The 21,508-nt window shown below is 41.1% G+C and overlaps 1 protein-coding gene across 4 annotated transcripts in view; it reads right to left on the bottom strand.

Annotated features, from left to right (window-relative positions):
* The window catches only part of PIKFYVE (phosphoinositide kinase, FYVE-type zinc finger containing), a gene marked incomplete at its 3' end in the record, with an annotated part of 77,057 nt that overhangs the window by 27,731 nt on the left and 27,818 nt on the right, over positions 1-21,508 (bottom strand). For all 4 annotated transcript variants that reach the window (XR_013960595.1, XM_080668042.1, XM_080668044.1 and 1 more), the window contains 8 exons: positions 14,465-14,524; positions 12,581-12,710; positions 11,853-12,033; positions 10,341-10,415; positions 8,088-8,195; positions 3,463-3,603; positions 2,740-2,866; positions 1,277-2,433 (listed from right to left, as the gene is read on the bottom strand). Coding sequence is in view for 3 of the 4 variants with exons in the window: in XM_080668042.1 (XP_080524168.1) it covers positions 1,277-2,433; positions 2,740-2,866; positions 3,463-3,603; positions 8,088-8,195; positions 10,341-10,415; positions 11,853-12,033; positions 12,581-12,710; positions 14,465-14,524 (1,979 nt within the window). The remainder of the gene's footprint in view (positions 1-1,276; positions 2,434-2,739; positions 2,867-3,462; positions 3,604-8,087; positions 8,196-10,340; positions 10,416-11,852; positions 12,034-12,580; positions 12,711-14,464; positions 14,525-21,508) is intronic.

The following is a 21,508-nucleotide window of genomic DNA, read 5'->3' as shown; positions in this document are numbered from 1 at the left end:
GCTACTAGCTCACACACATATACACACAGAAACCCCAACATAAGTATACACTGGGGATTGTTTTTATAAAAATGGGATGATGCTACATCTATTAAAATACAACTTGCCTCTTAACACTTGAAAGCATACCATAGGTTCTATCTGGGCCATTAAGTAAGATACAATTCATTCTTTTTATAGCAAACAACTATAAATTATGCCTCAGAAATTATGCAAAAATATCCTTGTACATATAGTCTAATAAATTGTAAGCATCCTTATACAAAACGCTTACTTATTAGTATAGGAATCAAGTTATAAGATAGGAATCCTGAATCCAAGGTATATGCATGCTCATGTAAATTAACAGAGACCTCCCTATCTTTGTACACATTACATAAATGTATATAAACATAATCTATAATAATAAAAGTATAATATGCTAATTAGACCGGACGTCCTTCCAGATGAAGCTGGGGCTGCAAGGGAAGTCCGGGTCCCGGGTGCCTATCGGCAGCCGGAGGGAAGCCCGGGTCCCGGGTGCCAGAGGGAAGCTGGTGCCTGCAGCTGGGGGAAGGAAGGCCTACTCTTGCATGAATTTCGTGCATCGGGCCTCCAGTTTTATATAAAGTTTATTATAAGTACTTTCTGTACCTCATTAACCATGGCTCTTAACACTTTCCTTTCAGCCAACCTCACGAATAAAACATGGTGTAGCATTATTATCTGACACTTCCATGCATTTTATTAAACAACTGCATTTCCTCATCTAGAGATGGATTTGTTCATTAGTTTTATTGCCACCATTATCAATAATGTGCTCATGAATGGATCTTCCTTAATTTGTCCTCAATTTTTAAATGAAAAGATAGAGGGTGCTGCCATAATTAAATAATAATGTAAGGTGTTTCATGTTTATAAATGAACAAATGTATTATTTTTTTAAAAACACATTCATTTCCTACAACAACCTTCCATCGCTCACTACCAACCCACACCATACCCAAGTCCTCCTGCCAACATTTTTAAGCAGCTCCACACTCCCCCTCCTTCACAGCTCTCCCTAGTTTATTATGAGCTCAGCTTGAAATCCTCAAAACATTGCTTCATTGCATTATACTCCTACTTCATACATTTTAAAGCAACATATAAATCAACAGACCTGACACCACAAAAGGCATAAAAGAAATAAATGAATCTGCATGCAATTTGTCACACTCTTTTTTTTTTTTCACCCTGCCATACAGTTTTCAGCACATTCTAAATTTACACAAGCAGCCAAAGTGTGCTTGCTTACCTTTGATGACCACACTGTGTCACTTGGAATCAAGCCTTTCTCTTCATCACCCTCAGTTCTGCTTCCCGATTTGACACTTGGAGTACCTGGTGCATCCTTTGCATAAGCAAAAGGGTCTGAACTTTTCTGAATCCTGCCTCCTCTGGCCCGATAGTCGGCCAGCATTCTGCCCAGACTCTGGCTGCCACCCAGATGCTCGGCGATCCTAGTGCTCACGAGCTCATGCGAGGGCAAGACCTGAATGGACTTGGCCTGAATGCTGCCGTTCATCCCCTGGAGGCCGGAGAGGTCCCTGAGCAGCTGCTTCTTCCGCCTGCTCTCCATTTCTTTGAGCTCTTTATTGAGAAGAGGAGACCAGTAAACCTGCTCTGCAAAATAATCTCGGGTAGAGCATCTCATCCCCTTTTCAGTGAGAAGGAAGGGCTCCCGGAATGTGATGACTGGGGAGATGCAGAGGATCACATCTTTCAATTCCTGTTTAAAGGCCGAAGAATAGGTCTTTAGTTTATCTTCCGAAGAGGTGACTTCCTCTGTAACATAGAGTCCGGTGTCATCCTGCAGCGGGTCTCTGAAGGCTTTCATCTGGCTTTTGGGATCCTCCAGCTCATCTGTTTGCTGCAAAGTCTCTGGCTGCTCAGTGCCTGGGGCACCCTGCTGCTCGTCCACATGGAGCAGCAACAGTGATTCAGGTACGGATGGAAAGAGCGCACAGGGGACGCCTGCCGGGCACGCTGCCGCGGCGTACTCCTGGTGCTTCATGGGGGCAACGTCCTGTGGGACACTGTTACTTTCCTGGTCGCCCTTCTCAAACACAAGCCCGGACTCTAGCAGACTGCTGCCATCACAGGGCAGAAACTCCGAGGGGAAGTCGGGCTCCCGGGGGAGGGGACTGCCGCTGAATGGCTCTTGTGCAGCCCCTTCATCCTCCTGTCCCTCAATCAGAGAATGAAAGGAAGGGTTTTGTGTCAATGTAGGAGGCATAGCAAATTCATCCATGAGGAAGGAGATTTCGAGTTGAGAATGATAAGCTACACAGATCATAAATATTAGGATCTCCTTAACTCGAGCCAACTCATAATCAGAGCCTCCTCTAAGCTTGATTGTGCAGCCCAGATGCTGTGCACAGCCTTCAAAAAACATCAGTGTTTTGGTTTGTTCTACAAATAAACAAACAAAAAGTTAAGAGTAGGTGGAAATCCAGAAGTTCGGACAGAATGAATTCACAACATCTACAAGGAAAAAGGTCACAGTTGCCTGTCCTCATTTAACCAATGCTAATAGGTGTTTCCTGCTAGGTGAACACTGTAGTACTGATGGGGTTACTAATATCCTCAGGCCCCAATCTCAGGTGAATCTATGCTAAAGATCACTCACCAGCGGGCTAGAAGGGGTCAATTGGGGGGAAAAATGGGACATATGTAATGCTTTCAACAATAAAGATTTTTTAAAAAAGGATCACTCACCATTAGGCAACTGAAATATTTGCATATAAAATTTGTGACAGGTGCCCAGGTGAGGTTTTGTAAGCAGCTGGTCCATCGACATCACTAAATCACCTTGGGTCATCCGGCTGATTCGTTCTAAAACTTGCTAGAACACAGAAAAACATTGTATTACAAAATCAGAGAAAAAAAATTCTTAGTAAATTTAACCTGGAAAATAGAAAAATTTTAAAATAACCTATACAATGAATTTCTTTAATTTTAATACTTATATGACCCTTTCTGATCCTAGATTAGTCTACACGTAGTTGCTTAGGAAAAACAATAAAATAAACCATACTTATACTGAAAACATTATCAAAAGGCATTTAAGCATCATTCACTGGCACAGGCGTTGGGGGCGGGGACTTCTGGAACTGGCCTCTATTCTGAAGAGAGTAACCTGTCAAGGAAGACAACATTTTCTGCTTGTACAATTCCCCAAACAATCTGAGGGACCAACAAATACCACTTAACGAATGGCGACTGCAGGCACCAATGATGAGTGTTACATAATCAGACATACTTTCTCCCAGCCCAAGAGCTCCAGTCCGAAATAATGAAACAGCTGCCGTGCCTCCTGCCCTACTTTCAATGCATATGGTCAGCGAAGAAACAAATAACCAGTAGTCCCTGCATCCCTACCACACATGCAAATACAATCAAAAGTTGTGACTTAAATAACAGAAAAATAAGAAAACTCACTGATTTTACATTAATGACCAAAGTAATGCCATGTTCCAGTAACATGTCCTGGGCAATCCGAGATACCGTTTTCTCTACTAGAACCAGGGTGGGTCGAACATCAACTATTCGCTGAACATAATTCTTCAAGAATTCCCTTTCCTAAAGAACAAAAGTCAGAAATATTATACCTGGTACAATTCAAGATCTACACATTAAAATATCAGCATGGTTTGCCTATTAATATCAATCTTAGTTGAAGTTTTCTTCATCCATAAATAAGTCTATAAGCAAGTCCATTCAAACACAACCAAGAATATTATTCATCTTTCCAAACTGCTGATTATGCTTAAAAGAGTTCAGGAGAAATTCCATTCTTGAACTCAATAGTACTACTTTGAAAGATTTTTAATTCTTAATAACATGTACTATAAAAACCAAGAATCCAATTAGCTAGTTCTCAGAGGTTAAAACAAAACAAAAAACCCTAATCTCATGACCCCTAAAATGAAAGCAATTTCTAGTGTTTTTAATATTCCCCCTTTTTGCATTCTGAAAGTAACCAGAGCATCTATTTTTTTTAGTATCTGTATAAATAACTCTCTAACATACTCTCAGCTACTTCCTAATTTCAGTCTTTCAACAGATCACACTCTACCTAGAACAGTTATAGTTAAAAATTAAAACAATTTTATGAAATCTTAATACAATTTTCATGACAAAGGCTTATTTTCAAAGCAAATGAATATTATAAATACCAGAATTAAAACAATACAATTCATTAATTGTTTCTTAAAACTTCTAGGCTCAGACAGGAAATAACAACCTGTGAGCATGTTTGTCACTTCTGCCCCATCTGCCCAAAGTGTTTGCTGAGCAAGACTGTATTCATGGTTGGTCAGTGCCCCCAACAATGGAAGAGACTAGTCACTACAATGAACCTGCCCTATTATATTTCTTCTCACCTCACTGTTTCACTGATAGAAATTACTTCCTAATTTCCCATTCTTAACAAAACTATAATTTAATTTATTTGTGGAGCTCCAATAAAGTATAAGGTGACTTTATTCAAGTTTCTGCCCTCTGGTACAGGAATGGCATATACATTTCCTCCCACTACAACTCCAATCATCTATATATAGAAAACCCTAATATGCAAATAGACTGAACGGTGGAACAATCGAACAACCAGTCACTATGACATGCGCTGACCACCAGGGGGCACGTGCAGAACACCACGGGCATCAGCAGCAAGCAGCAGAGCTTGGAACATAGTGCGTGTCAGCTGCAGCAGGATGTTGGAGCAGGTGAGCGGGGGCGCCAGACCAAGGCGGGATGCTGGTCGCTGACATAGGGGCGAGCCTCTGGTGGTTACTGAAAATTCTTTGCTCCCACATGCCATGGTCCCACCCAGTGATTGCACCCACTGCTGGCACTAGAGCCACCACTCGCACCCACTGCCGGTGCCTGATGCCAGTCCAGATCACTCTGTCATCAGCGGGTGCGAGGGGTGGCTGCAGGCCCTGATCTCCCCTGAGGGCTTCTCCACCTCCCCCTGCTCCTGAGGGGTGATCAGGGCAGCAGCCACTGCTGACACCCACTGCTGGCGCTGGTCCCAATCGCTCCGTGCTGTCAATGGATGTGAGTGGGGCTGGAGCTGTCAGCGCGTGGGAGCGGCAGTGACTGGTGGGGCTGCTGGCAGACAGTAGACCGGGAGCATGGCGGGAGGGGCCAGGCAGGCTCGCGGAGGATGGGCCAAGACCCCTCCCCTATGCCCACCGCAGCCTCATGGCCCACAGTTCCTTTCAAGGTGCACAAATTCGTGCACTGGGCCCCTAGTCTATATAATAAAAGCCTAAGCAACCATTAGGGTGGAACGACCAGAACAACCAGTTGCTATGATACACACCTACTACCAGAGGCAGATGCTCAACGCAGGAGCTGCCCCCTGGTGGTCAGTGCACTCCCACAGGGGGAGCACCGCTCAGCCAGAAAGCTGGGCTCACAACTGGCGAGCGCAGCGGTGGGGGCAGGAGACTCTCCCGCCTCCGCAGCAGTGCTAAGGAGCAGCAAGATGAGTGGTAAAGAGCCTGCCACTAAGGAGCAGCAAGCCAAGTAAGGAGCGAGGGGACCTGGATTATGAGAGGGATGTCCAACTGCCAGCTTCAGCCCTATCCTAAGCCAGCAGTCGGACATCCCCGGAGGGGTCCCAGACTGTGAGGACTGTGAGGAGAAAGAAAATTAATACCTGGGTGCATTAGAGGGAAACTACAAAAAAAAAAAAAAAAGGCAGAGAACATCTTAAAACTAGTCAGAAGAAAACCGGCAGGCGGACATCTCCCAAGGGGTCCCAGACTGCGAGAGGGCTCAGGCTGCGCTGAGGGACCGCCCCCCCCCCAACCCCGCAACAGTGCATGAATTTTGTGCACCGGGCCTCTAAGTCTATAATGACTGTATGTTAGACACCATTAAAAAAAAAAAAAAAAAAAAAAAAAGGAGGCCTGAGCCCGAGTCCACAATGAGAGAGTATCAGGAGGTAGGTCATGAGCATGGAAGAGAGCAGTGGCAAGAGACCTACAGGGTGGGCCTGGTGAAAAGTGTAAAGATATAGGCCAATTTCCTCCTTGTCCTTGGTTTCCCATCCTCCTCCTTCTATCTACTTTTCAGCTTCTTTGATTATTTGGTTATTCCACAACTGAGTAGGGAGAAAGGAAAAACTCAAATCAGCTGCTATTTTCTATCAACTTCAACTAAAAACTGTAATAGGGCAGGAGTTAAAGCTATTATAAACTATGTCTTAAAGCACCTACGAACAGGATGCTTTAGGCCCGTGGTCGGCAAACTGCGGCTCGCGAGCCACATGCGGCTCTTTGGCCCCTTGAGTGTGGCTCTTCCACAAAATACCATGGCCTGGGCGAGTCTATTTTGAAGAAGTGGCGTTAGAAGAAGTTTAAGTTTAAAAAATTTGCCTCTCAAAAGAAATTTCACTCGTTGTACTGTTGATATTTGGCTCTGTTGACTAATGAGTTTGCCGACCACTGCTTTAGGCTATACAAATCAAGCCATGTTGCTTAAGTACATATTTGCTCAGAGCTTGCTTCTCTAGCATGTAAAGACTTTAGTCTGTTAACCTGACTGCAAGAATGGGGTTAAAATAAAGTAGATAAATTTAAGTATAACTTTTTTGAAAATTATATTGTGGATTTCAATTACCTAGTTCATCAATTTCAAGATGCACAATTTTACACATTGCACCATCTCTGCAACCAGGATGTGTATTACGATCAATGTGGTCGTGATCAAATCCTGTAAGTCTTTTGCTGACACCGTTGGTGAGATCCAGAAAACCAGCCTCAAAGTACCATGAATGATAATTGTGTTTCCCCTTATTCCTTATTTCAGTTCTCCACTGAAAAGCCACAGAGTCAGAGCTAGAAAACTGGTATGTATTTGGTCAAAGCCTCTCATTTTTACTGATACATGGCTAAATTCCAAACAGGAAACAGCCCAGGTAACAGAGTTCATTAAGCAACAGAGCAGAGACTCAAAGTTTCATAACCCTGGTGCCTTTCACCACAAGGCAGTTCCTTCTGGTGGTGTCTATGGATTCAGTTCAAAAGTGATCGTTCCTTCCAGTCTCTGAAAAATGTGCCTATCACCTATGAATTTTCAAGTAATGTTCTTCCTAATTGTTTCTGGAACCAAATATAAGTGTTTCTGCTATAATAAGATACACACATTTCTGAAAGCATCCCATTTTGAACAATCACAAATTAAAACTAATACCATTTATGGGATAAAAAGGGTTGCAGCAGAAAATTTAAAAACCTATGCAACTTCATATGCAGGGCACTAACAAAAATAATAATTGGTACCTTGAGAGAGAACTTGGACAGCCTAGGCAGGCTGCTCAGCATAGCTGGAGGCTGCCTCAAGGGAAATTCACAATGTATAAAAGCAACTGCAGCGGCATAGCTGGCAGTGGAGCTCTGAGCAGCAGAGGAGTAACAGCCACCCAGGGCTGGGGGTGCGCCTCCCTGGGAGGTAGCCCTTTGAGCAGCAGCTCACTTTTAATTTCCTAAGGCAGAGTCAAAAGGGTTTTGCCTACGTAGCCACAGAGCTGAGGGTTATAATCTGACTACAGGTTTGGGCCCCCTTACTTATGAAAAACCACATGGAAACCAACACAACTTCCATCTGACATGATGCCCATTTACTGATCGCACATAAAACTAACTGATGTTCTAAGAACATGTGTATGAATACAAAGGCTGTATTAAAACCAGGTAGTGTTACTGGAAACCTGGTAAGATAGAGAAATCCTTAAAGTAAATCAATGACCAAGTGAGAAGGAAAACCAGAAACTGGACTTTCACTCTTTTCCCTCACATATTCCCTGAAATATTCCCTGAAAGTCATGTGTTCCCTTTAACACTTTGAACTCTTAAAGAAGAGACAGGTTTTTGGTAACCTTCTAAAGTGTAATACAAGAAAATGTCTTTTCTAATAAATGTTTGAAATAAAACAAGAGCAATCAAATTTCTTTGCCTGTCAAATTTCATCAGCTGGAATGAGTTGTAAGAGTTGACAGGCATCACAGTGCACAAATATCCTTCTAGGTTCTTGTTCCAGTCAGACGTTCTTACCTGCAGCACAATAGGGTCAATGCAAGTAAATTTAGTTTCTTCTCTGTAGAGATACTCAATGGAACACTTCAATAGAAGAATTTTGGGATTTTTAATACAAGAATTCATCTACACAAAAAAAACAAAACACACCAGTCTGTTAAAGTTTTAAAGTTTGTACTTTATAGACATTCTTTAATCATAACTTTAAATTTATTCTGTTCTTAATTCATCTTATATTTGTATTAAAATACTCTCATTTAGTTCTCTTGTGGTACTCTTTTATTTTTCAAAGCAAAGAAGTCAGTTCAAAGCAATACAAAATTAGGCTTTGTTTCACTAATGCTATTTTAATCTAGTCCTCTATAATCTTAACTATTATCTTATTTCTAACACTGCAGTAAGAGATACCAAGTCTGGGGCTTGAAGACTATAAGTTAACTTCGCAAAGACTCAAGAAGTATAAAGGAGGGAGAAATGAGTTAAAATGTCTCCTGAATATATTTCTAAAAGAATAAATTTCAAAGCATCATATATTGGCAAGCCAATTGAGTAACAAGAAGTTTAAAAAACACCTTAAAGCCCTAACAGGTTTGGCTCAGTGGCTAGAGCATCGGCCTGCGGACTGAAGGGTCCCAGGTTCCATTCCGGTCAAGGGCATGTACCTTGGTTGCGGGCACATACCCAGTAGGGAGTGTGCAGGAGGCAGCTGATCAATGTTGCTCTCTCATTGATGTTTCTAACTTTCTATCCCTCTCTCTTCCTCTCTGTAAAATATCAATAAAATATAAAAATAAAAAAAAACCTTAAAGCATCCCCAGAAGCAGAAACTCAACCAATATACCTTAACCATGCAACTGAAGACGGGCAGAAAGCCTGAATGCTCCAATGGAGTGGAGTTTCAGACTGACCAAGCGTATAGATTCCCAACTGACAAACGGTCTTGAAAACAGTGACTCACCAGCGAGGGAACTACAGTCAGGGCTCTTTCAGAAACTACAAAGTAAAGACTAGCTAAATATGGGCAGTGGGGCAAGACAGTCATTCAGGCATGCTTCTACCACACCCTCATACAATTTTCAGTTCTGGGGAAGAACGCAACAAATTTACCTCTTTGTTCAACAGAGATCATTTAATTTGGTTTAAAGGACTACTTTAATGGGTAATGTACTATTTTAGAAAGACTATGTAGACCTACTTACTGACTTTGGATCACTACTATGAAATATCAAATCCAGGCATACTTTTATTTATCTACTATGACTAACAATTTTCAGGAGGCTTAATGCCTTACAAAAAACAATTAGTCTCTGCTTAGAAAAGTGAAGACAGGGCTATAGCTCATCCATAGAATCTAGATCCTCAGGCTAGATATCTGCCTGAGTTCTCACTGTAACCAAATCAGTATCCCCAGAGGTGGGGTCAGGCTACAGAGATTTTCAGTAAGCTTCCTTAGTGATTCTGAAGCACAGCAAGGTTTGAGGACTCTACTGTACATCACTGGATTCTCAAAAGATAAGGATCAACAAATGACCAGGGAACCCCCCCACCAATGCCTACTTTAACAGCAGCCCACCCTCCCCCTATTTCCCACACTCCCACTCCCCTAAACTTACTGAGTGAGAATCTTTAGGGGAGGGGCTTAGGAATCTACATTTTTAACAAGGTCCACCCATGATCCTGATGTACACTACACTTAGAGAATCAGTGACCTTCAGAATAAAATAAGACACTTAATGGGCTACAAAGCCCTTGGCCTGCTTCCTCCAGCCCCCTCCCGTTCCCATCTTGCACCTAGGTATCTCTGAGTTTCCTTAATACACCAAGTTATTTCACCACACTCCTCAGTGTAGTGCCAGGAAGTGGCTCGGGCCTGAAGGTGAGATAGGTGAGAAAGATAACAAAATACCAGTGACAGCTCTGCAGCTCAGCCCTAGTCCTCTGAAAAGACTCCAGTCCGATAGAGAAACCTCATCCCTGAGACTGAGGCAGGGTCAGGAGAGAAATGACACCAGTATCCTATCATTGTGCTGATCTGTAAGCCTAAACCTCCCTCCCCTTCTTTCTTCTGATGAACTCCATTTCCAAATCCCAATCATCATCATTTCTGGAGGACCTGCCCTGAACCTCCAAATTTTGCCCCCCCTAGCAGACACTGCCAAGTTGCTCCTCAATGCCCATTCTCCTTTATGTCCATGATGAGGGTATTGCAACTTATTAGCTTGGCACAAGTCATAGCAGGCTGAACTTCACTGTTGAACAGAATCATATTACCTTTTTATGTGCAATATTCTTGGTACAAACAAATCCATTGACAACCACAGAATCAAACTTCTTTCCACCTGGGATCTGATGAAACAAGAAAACAATTAAATTCAATTATACATCCTTAGATTCCAGTCAGATAGATGCTGTTATTTATTTCCATTTTTTATCTATTACATAATAAAATCACAGAAAGTTTCAGGATATAGTTCTTCCTTTCAACCAAAAATTAATGGTATCTAACACAATTGTCTATTTTCACACCTCCCACTCTCCAAAGAACTATCTGGTACTTTAAAATACCCATTTGAGTGAACAAATTGGTGCAACCTGGCAATTAAAACCACTATTATACATCTGGTTCCCATTTATTACCACTGGTAATAAATACATAAAGGACTCCATTACCATCTAAATAAAGCAATTACCCACTGCTTTTCCTCAGAACAGTGACAGTAATCTGAGAGCAAGCCTTCTCATAGATGACACACCACAGAAGAGGAAACAAGAAAGCAAGAAACTATATTTGTTTGGTTCCCAACTCATCCCACACCCAGCTCACTAGCCCATTCACCTCTCACTTCCTGAGTGGCTTCCATGCCCTGTAAGTGCACTGCTAACAAATACAGCAGACAGAAAAACCTCCCCCTCCTCGTCTAGCACCCTCATGGTAATGACCCTTTTATTTAATGAATTAATTTTATTTCTTTTATTTAGGTTTGATGAGTGCATTTTATTATCTGCTGTTTGCTACCAATTAGATACCAAAAATCGAAAGCTTCTGTAAACACAGGAGGATTAAAGTAAGGAATGCTCACCAACTACTCATGATGCTTTTCAGGGGGATTCAGATGGACTGTTTTGTTTTGTATTACTCATTCTGCTTTGTTGTAAAAATATTCCTAGAGCATATCTATTCTCTCACAGGTACTTGGTGGCATTTGAGTATTTAACAAAGAAGCCTCGGGATATAGACTCTCAAAAACTACAACAATGTTACCCAGAGAAGGGCCAGCTTTGGAAGATGTTCTTGCTTACAACCCACTTTGATCACCTTCTCAAAAGATCTCCATTTCAGCTTAGCTGATAAATCTTGGAAGCGCACATGTAACTTGTCACAGTTGTGTGTGAAATACGTAATTAAACCTTACATTATACATCAGTCTAACTGCATAATCAAGTCATCTGGCTAATTTGGTTTCCAAATGTGCTTTATAACCAACTCAAAAAAAATATTATATGTGATGCATGCCACAAATTGTAATGGAGGCATGTACTAGCATACTTATAGTATTATACTGCATGCCAAGTGATGCAATAAAGTCAAATATGGATGTGATTTCCCTTCTGTAGGCAATATAGAGATCTATGCATTATTCTTTAATCAGAACACAACCAGCTCACTGAAGTCATCAAGTGGACTTCTCCGTCAATGATCCTTTCAGATCACCATTAAAAGACAAACCATCATCAGGCCACTTCATCAGTCTCTAGCATCAGAGAAGCATGAGCAGAGCTCACTTTTTTTATGTGGACAAACTGACGGATATCCATGTCATCATCACGGTTCTTCACATCAGGTCGGACTGTCTGAACGACCTGGCAGACCAGCGATACAATGATGTCCCTCCAAGATGGTGACAATGACTCACTATGGAGCAGTTGTTGGAGTAGTGCCATCATGTGGTTATGATTAGCTGAACTACAAAAATGTTACAAAAAAGAAGTTTGCATGGTTAATACTGCCGGAGGCAATAATTCTGAAGATGCAATAGGCAGTCTACAGAGAAATCTATAATAATAAAAGCGTAATATGCTAATTAGACTGGACGAAGCCAGGGCTGCGAGGGAAGCCTGGTCCCGGGTGCCAGAGGCAAGCCGGTACAGGCAGCTGGGGGAAGGAAGGCCTACTCTTACACGAATTTCGTGCATTGGGCCTCTAGTAAGCATATAAAGGAAGGCTCACAGATAAGGTCTTCCTGGTCAATTTTATTCTTTCATTATACCTGCACCTTAATGATCTAAACATAAATAAAATTGTGAATATCTTCAATTACGATAACCCCTTTAATCTGATAAAAATTTTAACACATAGATTACAGAAGGGACAGACGAGCACAGTTTAGGATTTTTGTTTTATTAAAATATTTTGGTTTTGTTTTTATAAAGGAAAAGAACTACACATATGCCTATCAAGTCACTGAAGATTATTGAAGTAGAAAATTAAAATAAAAAAGCTCACTGCTTACAGCAACCTCTCCATGGCTTGTTTCTCTCCATTCTCCTCCCTCAGTAGCTCCAGGTTGTTATGGTGCCAGCCCAAAGGCGTGAAAGGCAGCTCTTTGGATTTTTCCTCCACTCGGCGATTAAATAAGGACTCTAAGTGTACAGTAAGAAATTATACTTATTATCACGTTTTATATCATCAACCTATGATTTAGAGGCTGCCATAATTTTCTTATTTTTTCTAAATCTTTTTCTAGCCCTCCTCTGCCCTTGCCCCACACCTTCACCACCCTATTGTCTGTGACCATGGGTTATGCATATATGCATACAAGTTCTTTGGTTGATCTCTTCCCACCCAGCCACCCTCCCTTGCCTTCTTCCCTCTGAGATTCTATACATAATTTATTTTTTAAAAAATTTTTAAGTTAGGCAATTCAAATTGTTGGTGTAAAAAGGCAGACATATGCAAATACATAAATAAAAGAATTAAGTCTGTTAGATCATCAATATTTGCAACAGCTAAAATTAGAAACAGAACTATGAAAAGGAAATTTACATAAGCAAGTAGGACTCTCAAGCCAGTAATTATAAATACAGCTTCTGAAAAGCAAATAAAATGAGATTTTTATAGTACTTTTGTTTTGGGACATTAAAAAGGGAGGGGGTTAATCTTCCCTAGAAAACTACAAACTGAAAGCTACAATCAGCAGAAATCTGAATGGTGACAGAACAGCATGTGAGTGTGGGGGGCTGAACCAGCACGGGACAGTGCAGGAAGTCTATTTGGACCATCCCAGAGAGTGCTTCTCTTTCAATGTGGGGACAAAGGCTTTCTCTTTAGCAAAACTTTTACCAGCCAGACCCCAAAATTAGCTATAAAGACATATTGAAACAGAATAACTAACAATTTATCTAAAATGCTGTACAAGCCTTACATTTTTTAAAAGAAATGGATCCAGATGAAAAAAATAATAGATAACATGAAATGTTTTACAAAAAATATGCTAAGTTAATGTTGAAATGTGATTAAATAAATAAAAAGAGGTGGAAAATGCTTACAAAAATTCTCTAATCCTTTCCCTCTTAAAGCAAACCACACAAACAAAAAAACTTTTAACCAAACCGTCCCACAGACTACACAGTAAAGCATGCATCCATGACACGAAAGGTACAAGAACTGCACATTTCAATTATGTAAATGGCTGGTCAATAAACTTCTAGTTGAACCAGATGCTTGGAGGTGAATTTTAGAAACACTGCTAAGTTATAAGATCAGCTGCAAGGGGCCTCCCTTGTATCAGCTTGTCCTAGTTTGTCTTTGATTTGAAACCCTCCCATTACCTGAGGCCTAAACTGTGAAATGTAAAAGAAAATTAAGTAAGGATGTCTTTACTCCACAGTAAGCTAAGTAGGAAAGATGTAGGAAAAGGCTTGCATTCTTCAATACTTCCTTTTGTCTCCCAAAAATGGATCAGCAGAGTTAGTTCTTATTCCCCCCTTCTGCCTACTTCCCTTCCCAACTTCACAGGGCAAGCAGCATCCTCAACTGGATGAGGTCTGCCTGTGGGCTTTTTGACAAGTCTGACAATATATAGATCAAAACTTAATATTATGTTCATGCTATAGGAGTAAATTACTTATGCCTATAAAAGAATACAATTCAAATTCTACTTAAAAGCCTCTTAAGGAATTACTTTTCAGATCAGAGACCTTCTCTCAAACCAAGTCCAAGAATATATTCTTGAGTCTCAACATTCTCAGTTACTACACATACTAAAAATTGCTCCAATGACACTAAAATAACCATATTTTCAGTCCCTAGTTTGTGCCAATCAATGTGCTAGACCTAAGTATATCCTCGTGAACAAAACAGACAACACTGCAAGTACAGCTTTGGATAAAATTACCTTTGATGAAGGCGTCACTTATTGAGAGTTGTTGTCCTCCACCGTCAGAAATCAGACACTCTGCATACCAGGGGAGAGGAGAGAGGAGCAAGGAAAGGAGGGACTTAGGACGTGCCAGCACAATTATATCGAGAACACACCCACACGAAGGATTACTCATACTTAAACCCATCACCGCCCCAATTCAAGAAAGCTTTAGGCTAAAATGTGTCTTTTAACTTGTTTCACCCACTTCATACTAAACTTCATGTATTTGAATTAACACTCACCAGAGCCCTGAAACAGTAAAGTTAGATATAATCTGGAACAGATTTTTTTCCCTTATCAAAACTGAACCAGTTTATGAAAACTGAAATCTTCAGTAATTTGCATAACAAGCCTAAAAGTTACATAATTTTTCTCATGTAGAACTGCATTATTTAACAAATATTGACTGTCTACACACACGGTAGTTCACGGAGAAGAGAAGTTACTTGATAAAATAATACATGGTGTTTTTGTATTTCACAATATAGCTATAAAATAAATACAAAAGTAATATTGGCAGGAAATAAAGATATAATTCTTTAGGATATTTTTTAGTTTTTTAATTAGAAGTTTAGTTTTACAAAAATGCTAATCAAACACTACCAAATAGTTGTTTGCAATAACTGCTGAACACACTATGAATGTGCTTTTAGAATTTTTAGAATATTAAATCTTTTTCTTACAAGTGAAACTTAATGTTTACTTCCCCATGAACTTTTCTCTAGGTCTGTGGCCAAGCGGTTCAAGTGGAGTTCTTTCTACCATGCAAATTAAACCACAATGCATTTTAAGTCCTTTAAAGGCAGCGATTTTCAACCTTTTTCATCTCATGGCACACAAACTAATTACTAAAATTCTGCAGCACACCAGAAAATATATGATATTTTTTTGCTGATCTGACCAAAAAAAGGTATAATTTTGATTCATTTACACCAAAGGGCTATTGTACTGGCTGTTGTCATTGTTTTATTTGATAATCTAAGGGAAAAGAGGTCAGTGCCCTAAGCAGTCAGGTATTGCATGTTTTAAAAATTCTTGCAGCACACCAGTTGAATATCGATGCTTTAAGGTATAGGTTGTCCAAAAAATTCTTTCCAAGTAGATTTCATTTATAAACAAATAGACTTCAAAAGTCAATGTTTATTAGCCAATATGCTCATCTTTCAAACAAGAAAGCAGAGAAAATATTTTAACTTCTATTTAAAAGCCTTTAAGGAATTATTTTATTTAGAAAATTCAAGTGTGCCATACCATCCTATCTAATAAAGAGGGAATATGCTAATTAACCATCACGCAGTCCCAAAGATGAGGCCAAGTTCCCATAAGGAGCCTTAACGAGCAATCAGCAGGGACCTGAGGCTACGCCCTCCCCTCCCCCGCCATGGGGTTTGACAGGGGACCTCAGGCTGTGCCCCCCACCTGGTGGGGCTTGACAGGGGACTTCAAGCCGCACCCCCCACCCGGTGGGGCTTGACGGCGGACATCAAGGTGCACTTCCCATCCTGGTGCTGGGCTAGGGGACCTCAGGCTGCTCCCCCCGCCCCAGCACCAGGCCAGGGGACCTCAAGCCGCACCCCCTGCCCCAGGCCAGGGGACCTGAGGCTGCACCCCCCTGCCTGGCGGGGCTTGACAGGGGACCTGAGGCCATGCTCCCCACCCAGCAGGGTTTGACAGGGGACCTCAAGGTGCACCCCCAATGCTGGGTCGGGGGAACTCAGGCCGCGCCCCCCCCAGCGGGGCTTGACGGGGGACCTGAGGCTGCCCCCCCTGCCAGTAGGACTTGACAGGAGACATGAGGCTGTGCACCCCTCCTGGTGCCAGGCCATGGGACCTGAGGCTGCACCCTCCCCCCACCTGGCGGGGTTTGACAGGGGACCTCAGGTCATGCCCCCCACCCAGCAGGGCTTGACAGGGGATCTCAGGCCGTGTTCCCCACCTGGCTGGCTTGATGAGGACCTCAAGGCATGCTCAGGCCACGCCCCCATTCTGGCGCCAGGCCAGGGAACCTGAGGCTACATCCCCTGCCCAGCGGAGCTTGACAAGGGTGGGACTGGCCAGGTCTGGATCTAGCCCAATGCAGGAGGTGGGCGGGGGGGGGGGGGGGGGGGGGGGGGGGGGTCTCAGGTGATTTTGAGGTGCATGTGGGTGGGTGGGGACTTGACTCTGGGTCTCGTGGTGTGCCCCAGACTCTGACAGGAGGAAGGTTTTCATATACATTTTACTAATTTTCTTTCATCTCTGACACTTCTATTATAGAGAAAGGGCAAACAGCAATATTAAATTATTTCCTCTAATTAATCCCCTTTTAATGTGCACGAATTTCATGCATTGGGCCACTAGTCTACAATAAAATGAAGTACACAGACAAGTAAAAACAGATGTTACACTTTATTCCTACACCTCACTCACAGAAATGAGTAATGCCAACCCCTGTTCATTCAAGTAACGTATTGGCTTTCAAAACTTTACTCTTCATACTAAAGTTTATATATGTATGAAAATTCCAGGAGTGATGAAGTTTCCCCATTAAATGAAAAATTTCAAACATTCAGAAAATCCTGTATTCCCTTCACCTAGATTCAGTAATTGTTAACTTGCCAAAATCTGATTTCTCTCTACATATTATATATAGTCTCCCCCCCCCCCCCCACACACACACACCATTTGAAGTTACATTTCACATCATACATTTTACCACTAATACTCCAGTATGCATCTCTTAAAAAATAAGGGCATTCATTCTTCTCTATAGGAACAATACCGTTTACACATTTATTTTCAATGTCTTGAAGCTATAAGCAGTTAGACATAAGCAGAGCAAAGTCAATAGGCCAGGTACAGGTCACCAGGGTGGAAAGTCCCAGGTGCCTAGCAATGAACTGTCAACTGTAGGTGGGACCTTGCCCCAGGGTAACTTTTCCTCTCCTAGCATATCAGTTTGGACCCCCTGACCTTTCCTCCCAGGAGATAACATCTAGGCCGGTGGTGGGCAAACTCATTCGTCAACAGAGCCAAATATCAACAGTACAACGATTGAAATTTCTTTTGAGAGCCAAATTTTTTAAACTTAAACTTCTTCTAACGCCACTTCTTCAAAATAGACTTGCCCAGGCCGTGGTATTGTGTGGAAGAGCCACACTCAAGGGGCCAAAGAGCCACATGTAGCTCGCGAGCCGCAGTTTGCCGACCACGGATCTAGGCCTCAGTTGTATTTCAGGCCCAGATAAGCAACAAAACCAGCCACAGCTGATATCAGGACCAGCTGCACTGAATACTGCCCTCTGCCCAGGTGCCAGCCAATCCATTAGTGATGACCACAACCCTGAATGGACACACCTGGAAGGCTACTGAATATTCTATTAAGATCTTTCCCTGGGACCCCCCCAAAATCTCCGCCCTCGCCCTCAAAACTCTTAGGAGAGCCAAGGGCTCTCCCTCCCGGGAGCACTCCCATGCCTTTCCCTGCCCATCCCCCCCCTCCCCTGCACCCCCCCCCCCCCCGCCCCACATGTCACCATTAGCTCCCTCACTCCCAAGGCCCTTCCTTTACCTTCATAACTTGTCCCCTAAGCCCATCTCTTCTAGGGATTACTTCGTGTACCTCTGCAATTTACCAAATACATGTTCTCTTACAGTTTGGGTCATGCTCTGAATTCTTTCCTAGAGAGAACCCAAGTACTGAGGTTGCTGAACCCAGGTTTGGTCTGACCCCACTGCTACAACACCAGACACCAGGTGCTACAACATTAATATCATTGAATTAGTCCATATTCCCATTTTTCTAACTGTCCCTAAAATGCTGTAATAATTTCCCCTCCCCCCCAAACCTGAATCCAATAAGGCTCATACATTGCATTCTCATCACTTTCTTTTAATCTAAAGCAGACCCCCTGCCTTTTTTCCTTTTCATGATACTGAATTTTGAAAGTACCCAGGCCAAATGTCCTATGGAAGGTCCCACATTCTGGACTTGATCAACTGCTTCCTCACGGTGCTATTTAACTTGCTCCTGGACCCCATGTTTTCCTGGGAAGTTAGCTCTATAGGCTTATGGAAGCCATGCTTTTTTTCACTCTCTTCTCCAGATTCTGCTCATTAACTTTCCAAGAATGCTTCAGAATCCTGCTTGCAACACAGAATAAAATACATTTTAACTGTATAACTCCCCAAGACTAACAGTGAAAAATTAACTAAGCCAGATCACACTGTCTCAATTTTACAAGTTTCTGAAAATGAGGGGCTTGCTTGTATAAGATTAAAAACAGACTTTCAAAGTGCAGATATTTCAACCAACTTTATAAATCCAAATTTCCTCAGCCTTAGAAGATAAGATTTAATCCTAAAGAAAAGATTTAATAAGTATTACCTTTAACTTCAATGAAAAGATTAAAACCACCCATTCCATTTCCATTTTAACAGGAATGAAAAACAGGCAGAAGAACATCACTACTAAGTCGCTCTGATGATCTTTACTTTCCATACGTAATCAGTTTATCTTAACTACAACACAGAAAAATGTCAATTACTGAAATTCAACTTGAGAAGAAAAATAGTAAAAGAATAATTCTTGTCAGTATGCTAAAATCTAATGAGAGAACTGTGAAAGCCAGAAACATTTATTAAGGGATTTATAAAGTCCTTAAGTTATAGACTCTCAAGGTTGCAAATGACCCAAGAGATCAATCTAATAATTACCTTCTTTCTGATGCTGGGACCTCCTTTAGCATATTCTTACTGAGTAGGCTAAAGGATTCCTTACACCCCCTATAATCCTTTTAAAATTCTAGATCTCTATTTTTCATTTCACAGAGTCAGAATTAAAAGCAAACTTGAAAGTCACCTAAGCTCTCACCCAATGTAATCACGGATCCTCAATAACCCTGAAAGGGGGACATTCAGACCCCAGGTGGACCTCCCAGGCAGAGCAGCAAAGGCTCACTCCTCCCAACTACCAAATTTAGCGTTCCCTCCAGCCATATACAAAATAAGCACGTCTTTCAGCTACGCTTCAGGTACTTCAGGCAACATCGAGTGAACTATTAAGAATAGCTCCCTCCAGAGTATTAATAGTAAACTTTTTAAGCCGTTTTAATGATTTTTAACTCTGAAAATCAAAATACTGACCAAAAAAGTTGAATACTGAATATGGATAGAGAAGCCCTACAGCATAACCTAGAAGCATACCCTTTCTGTTGACATCAAATTACCGGTATTAATTACTCTTTCAATATTTGGTACAACCATTAAACAAACTACAAACCCATGTGTTATATTAACAGTAGTTCTGACAAATGCCAAGCACACTAAGTTCTTTATGTGTTTTTTATATAAAGAGGCTCACAGAGACCACCTGTACTTTAACAAGATAATATGACCACCTGGCTTATTTTATTTTGTATTTATTTTTTATTTTTTATTCTCACCTGAGAATTTTTTACTTTTTGTTTTCTTTTTATTTTTTATATTTTTTGTGTGAATTTTTTAAAATTGATTTTTAGAGAGAGGGAAGGGGGGAGGAGAGAGCAACATTGATGTGAGAGAGAAACATCAATCAATTGCCTCTTTCATGCACCCCAATAGGAAATCAAATCCAAAACCTGGTCATGTGTCCTGACCCAAAATCAAACCCACAATCTTTTTGGTGTACAGGATGATGCTCTAATCAACTGAGCCAGGGCTAGAATGAATGACTTACTTTATTTAACCAATGCTTTTGCCCAGTCACTACCAATCCCTTTTTTAAATACAGTGGAATCTCAGTTCTCAAACTTAATTCATTCAGGAAGTCTATTCAAGAAGCAATTTGTTAGAAAACCAAATCATTTTTTCCCATTAGAAATAATGTAAATTGAATTAATCCATTTCAGATTCCCAAATGATTCTGTTTTAACCTTTCATATACAGCACATGTCTAATGTACCGTTTAATATATAAACACTTCTTTTCTTAAATTTATCGAACCACCCCCGCTAGCCTTAAAGTAATCACTTTCAGCACTCTTTCCTGGGGTGCCTTTCAGGTTAGCATGCAGCATCTTTGCTTGTTCATATATCTCGCCTCCGAAATACTGTCACTGGCTAAATTCTTTCGTTTATCCAAATCAACAAGTTTTTCTACCTTTTCAATTGTCTGTGATCATTGCTTCTTTCACTCCCTTAGCAATATTAGCACTCTTGATGGTCTCTTTATGTTTTAAAATTGTGCTAATCATTGATTTCACCAGCAAAAAAGCATTCTCTCCTTTACTGCCTGAGAGACAGGGTTGTCAGATAGAAAACCGAAGTTTGGTTAAACATCCAAGACATTTTTTTCTGTGAGCAACTTGGTCGAGAACCAAATTGTTGGAAATGGGAGATGTTTGAAAAATGAGGTGACTGTACTACAGTATATTCTGTTCATTAAATTTTTCTACTCATTGGCAAATTTCCCATGTTACATCAAAAAAACCCATCTTTTTAAAAATTTTAATTCATCTACCAATACAGTCATCTAAACTCCCCCCTATTCTCCACAATTCTTCAAAAATAAACTATGGCCCCATGATCACAGGTCCAAATTCTTTCAATAATCTGGTACCCAGTGTACCTGAACCTGGCAACAGACTTATTTAAAATAACCAGGCATTCTCTATTTCTCCATAATCTTGAACTTCACTTTCTTCTTAATCATGTGTGGTCTTTCCCAGTAAGATTATACTAATGAGGAGGGACGGAGCCTCAATTAATATTAATTATATCAACTTCTCCAAATAACCGGCCTAAATTTTTTTTAATCACAATTTTTAAAACATTTTCTATGATATCTTTTCTAACATATCCTTGACATTTACTCCCTCCTTCAGTAAATCTGGACTTTAGCTAGCCTGCCTTTTTTTAAAGTGCTGACTCTCCTTTCAGATTCATTCTTCTATGAAGGCCACCTCTTAAAACTTTTGTAGACAATCCTTTTAAAGGGTTGAGATCAGTCCTCCCTGGTTTGATTCAGTGGATAGAACGTCAGCCTGCAGACAGAAGGATC

Source organism: Plecotus auritus, assembly GCF_963455305.1.
Source record: "Plecotus auritus genome assembly, chromosome: 5".
Taxonomy (NCBI): Eukaryota; Metazoa; Chordata; class Mammalia; order Chiroptera; family Vespertilionidae; genus Plecotus; species Plecotus auritus.
The sequence above is the reverse complement of the archived record's forward strand: the minus strand, read 5'-3'. Positions and strand labels throughout refer to the sequence as shown.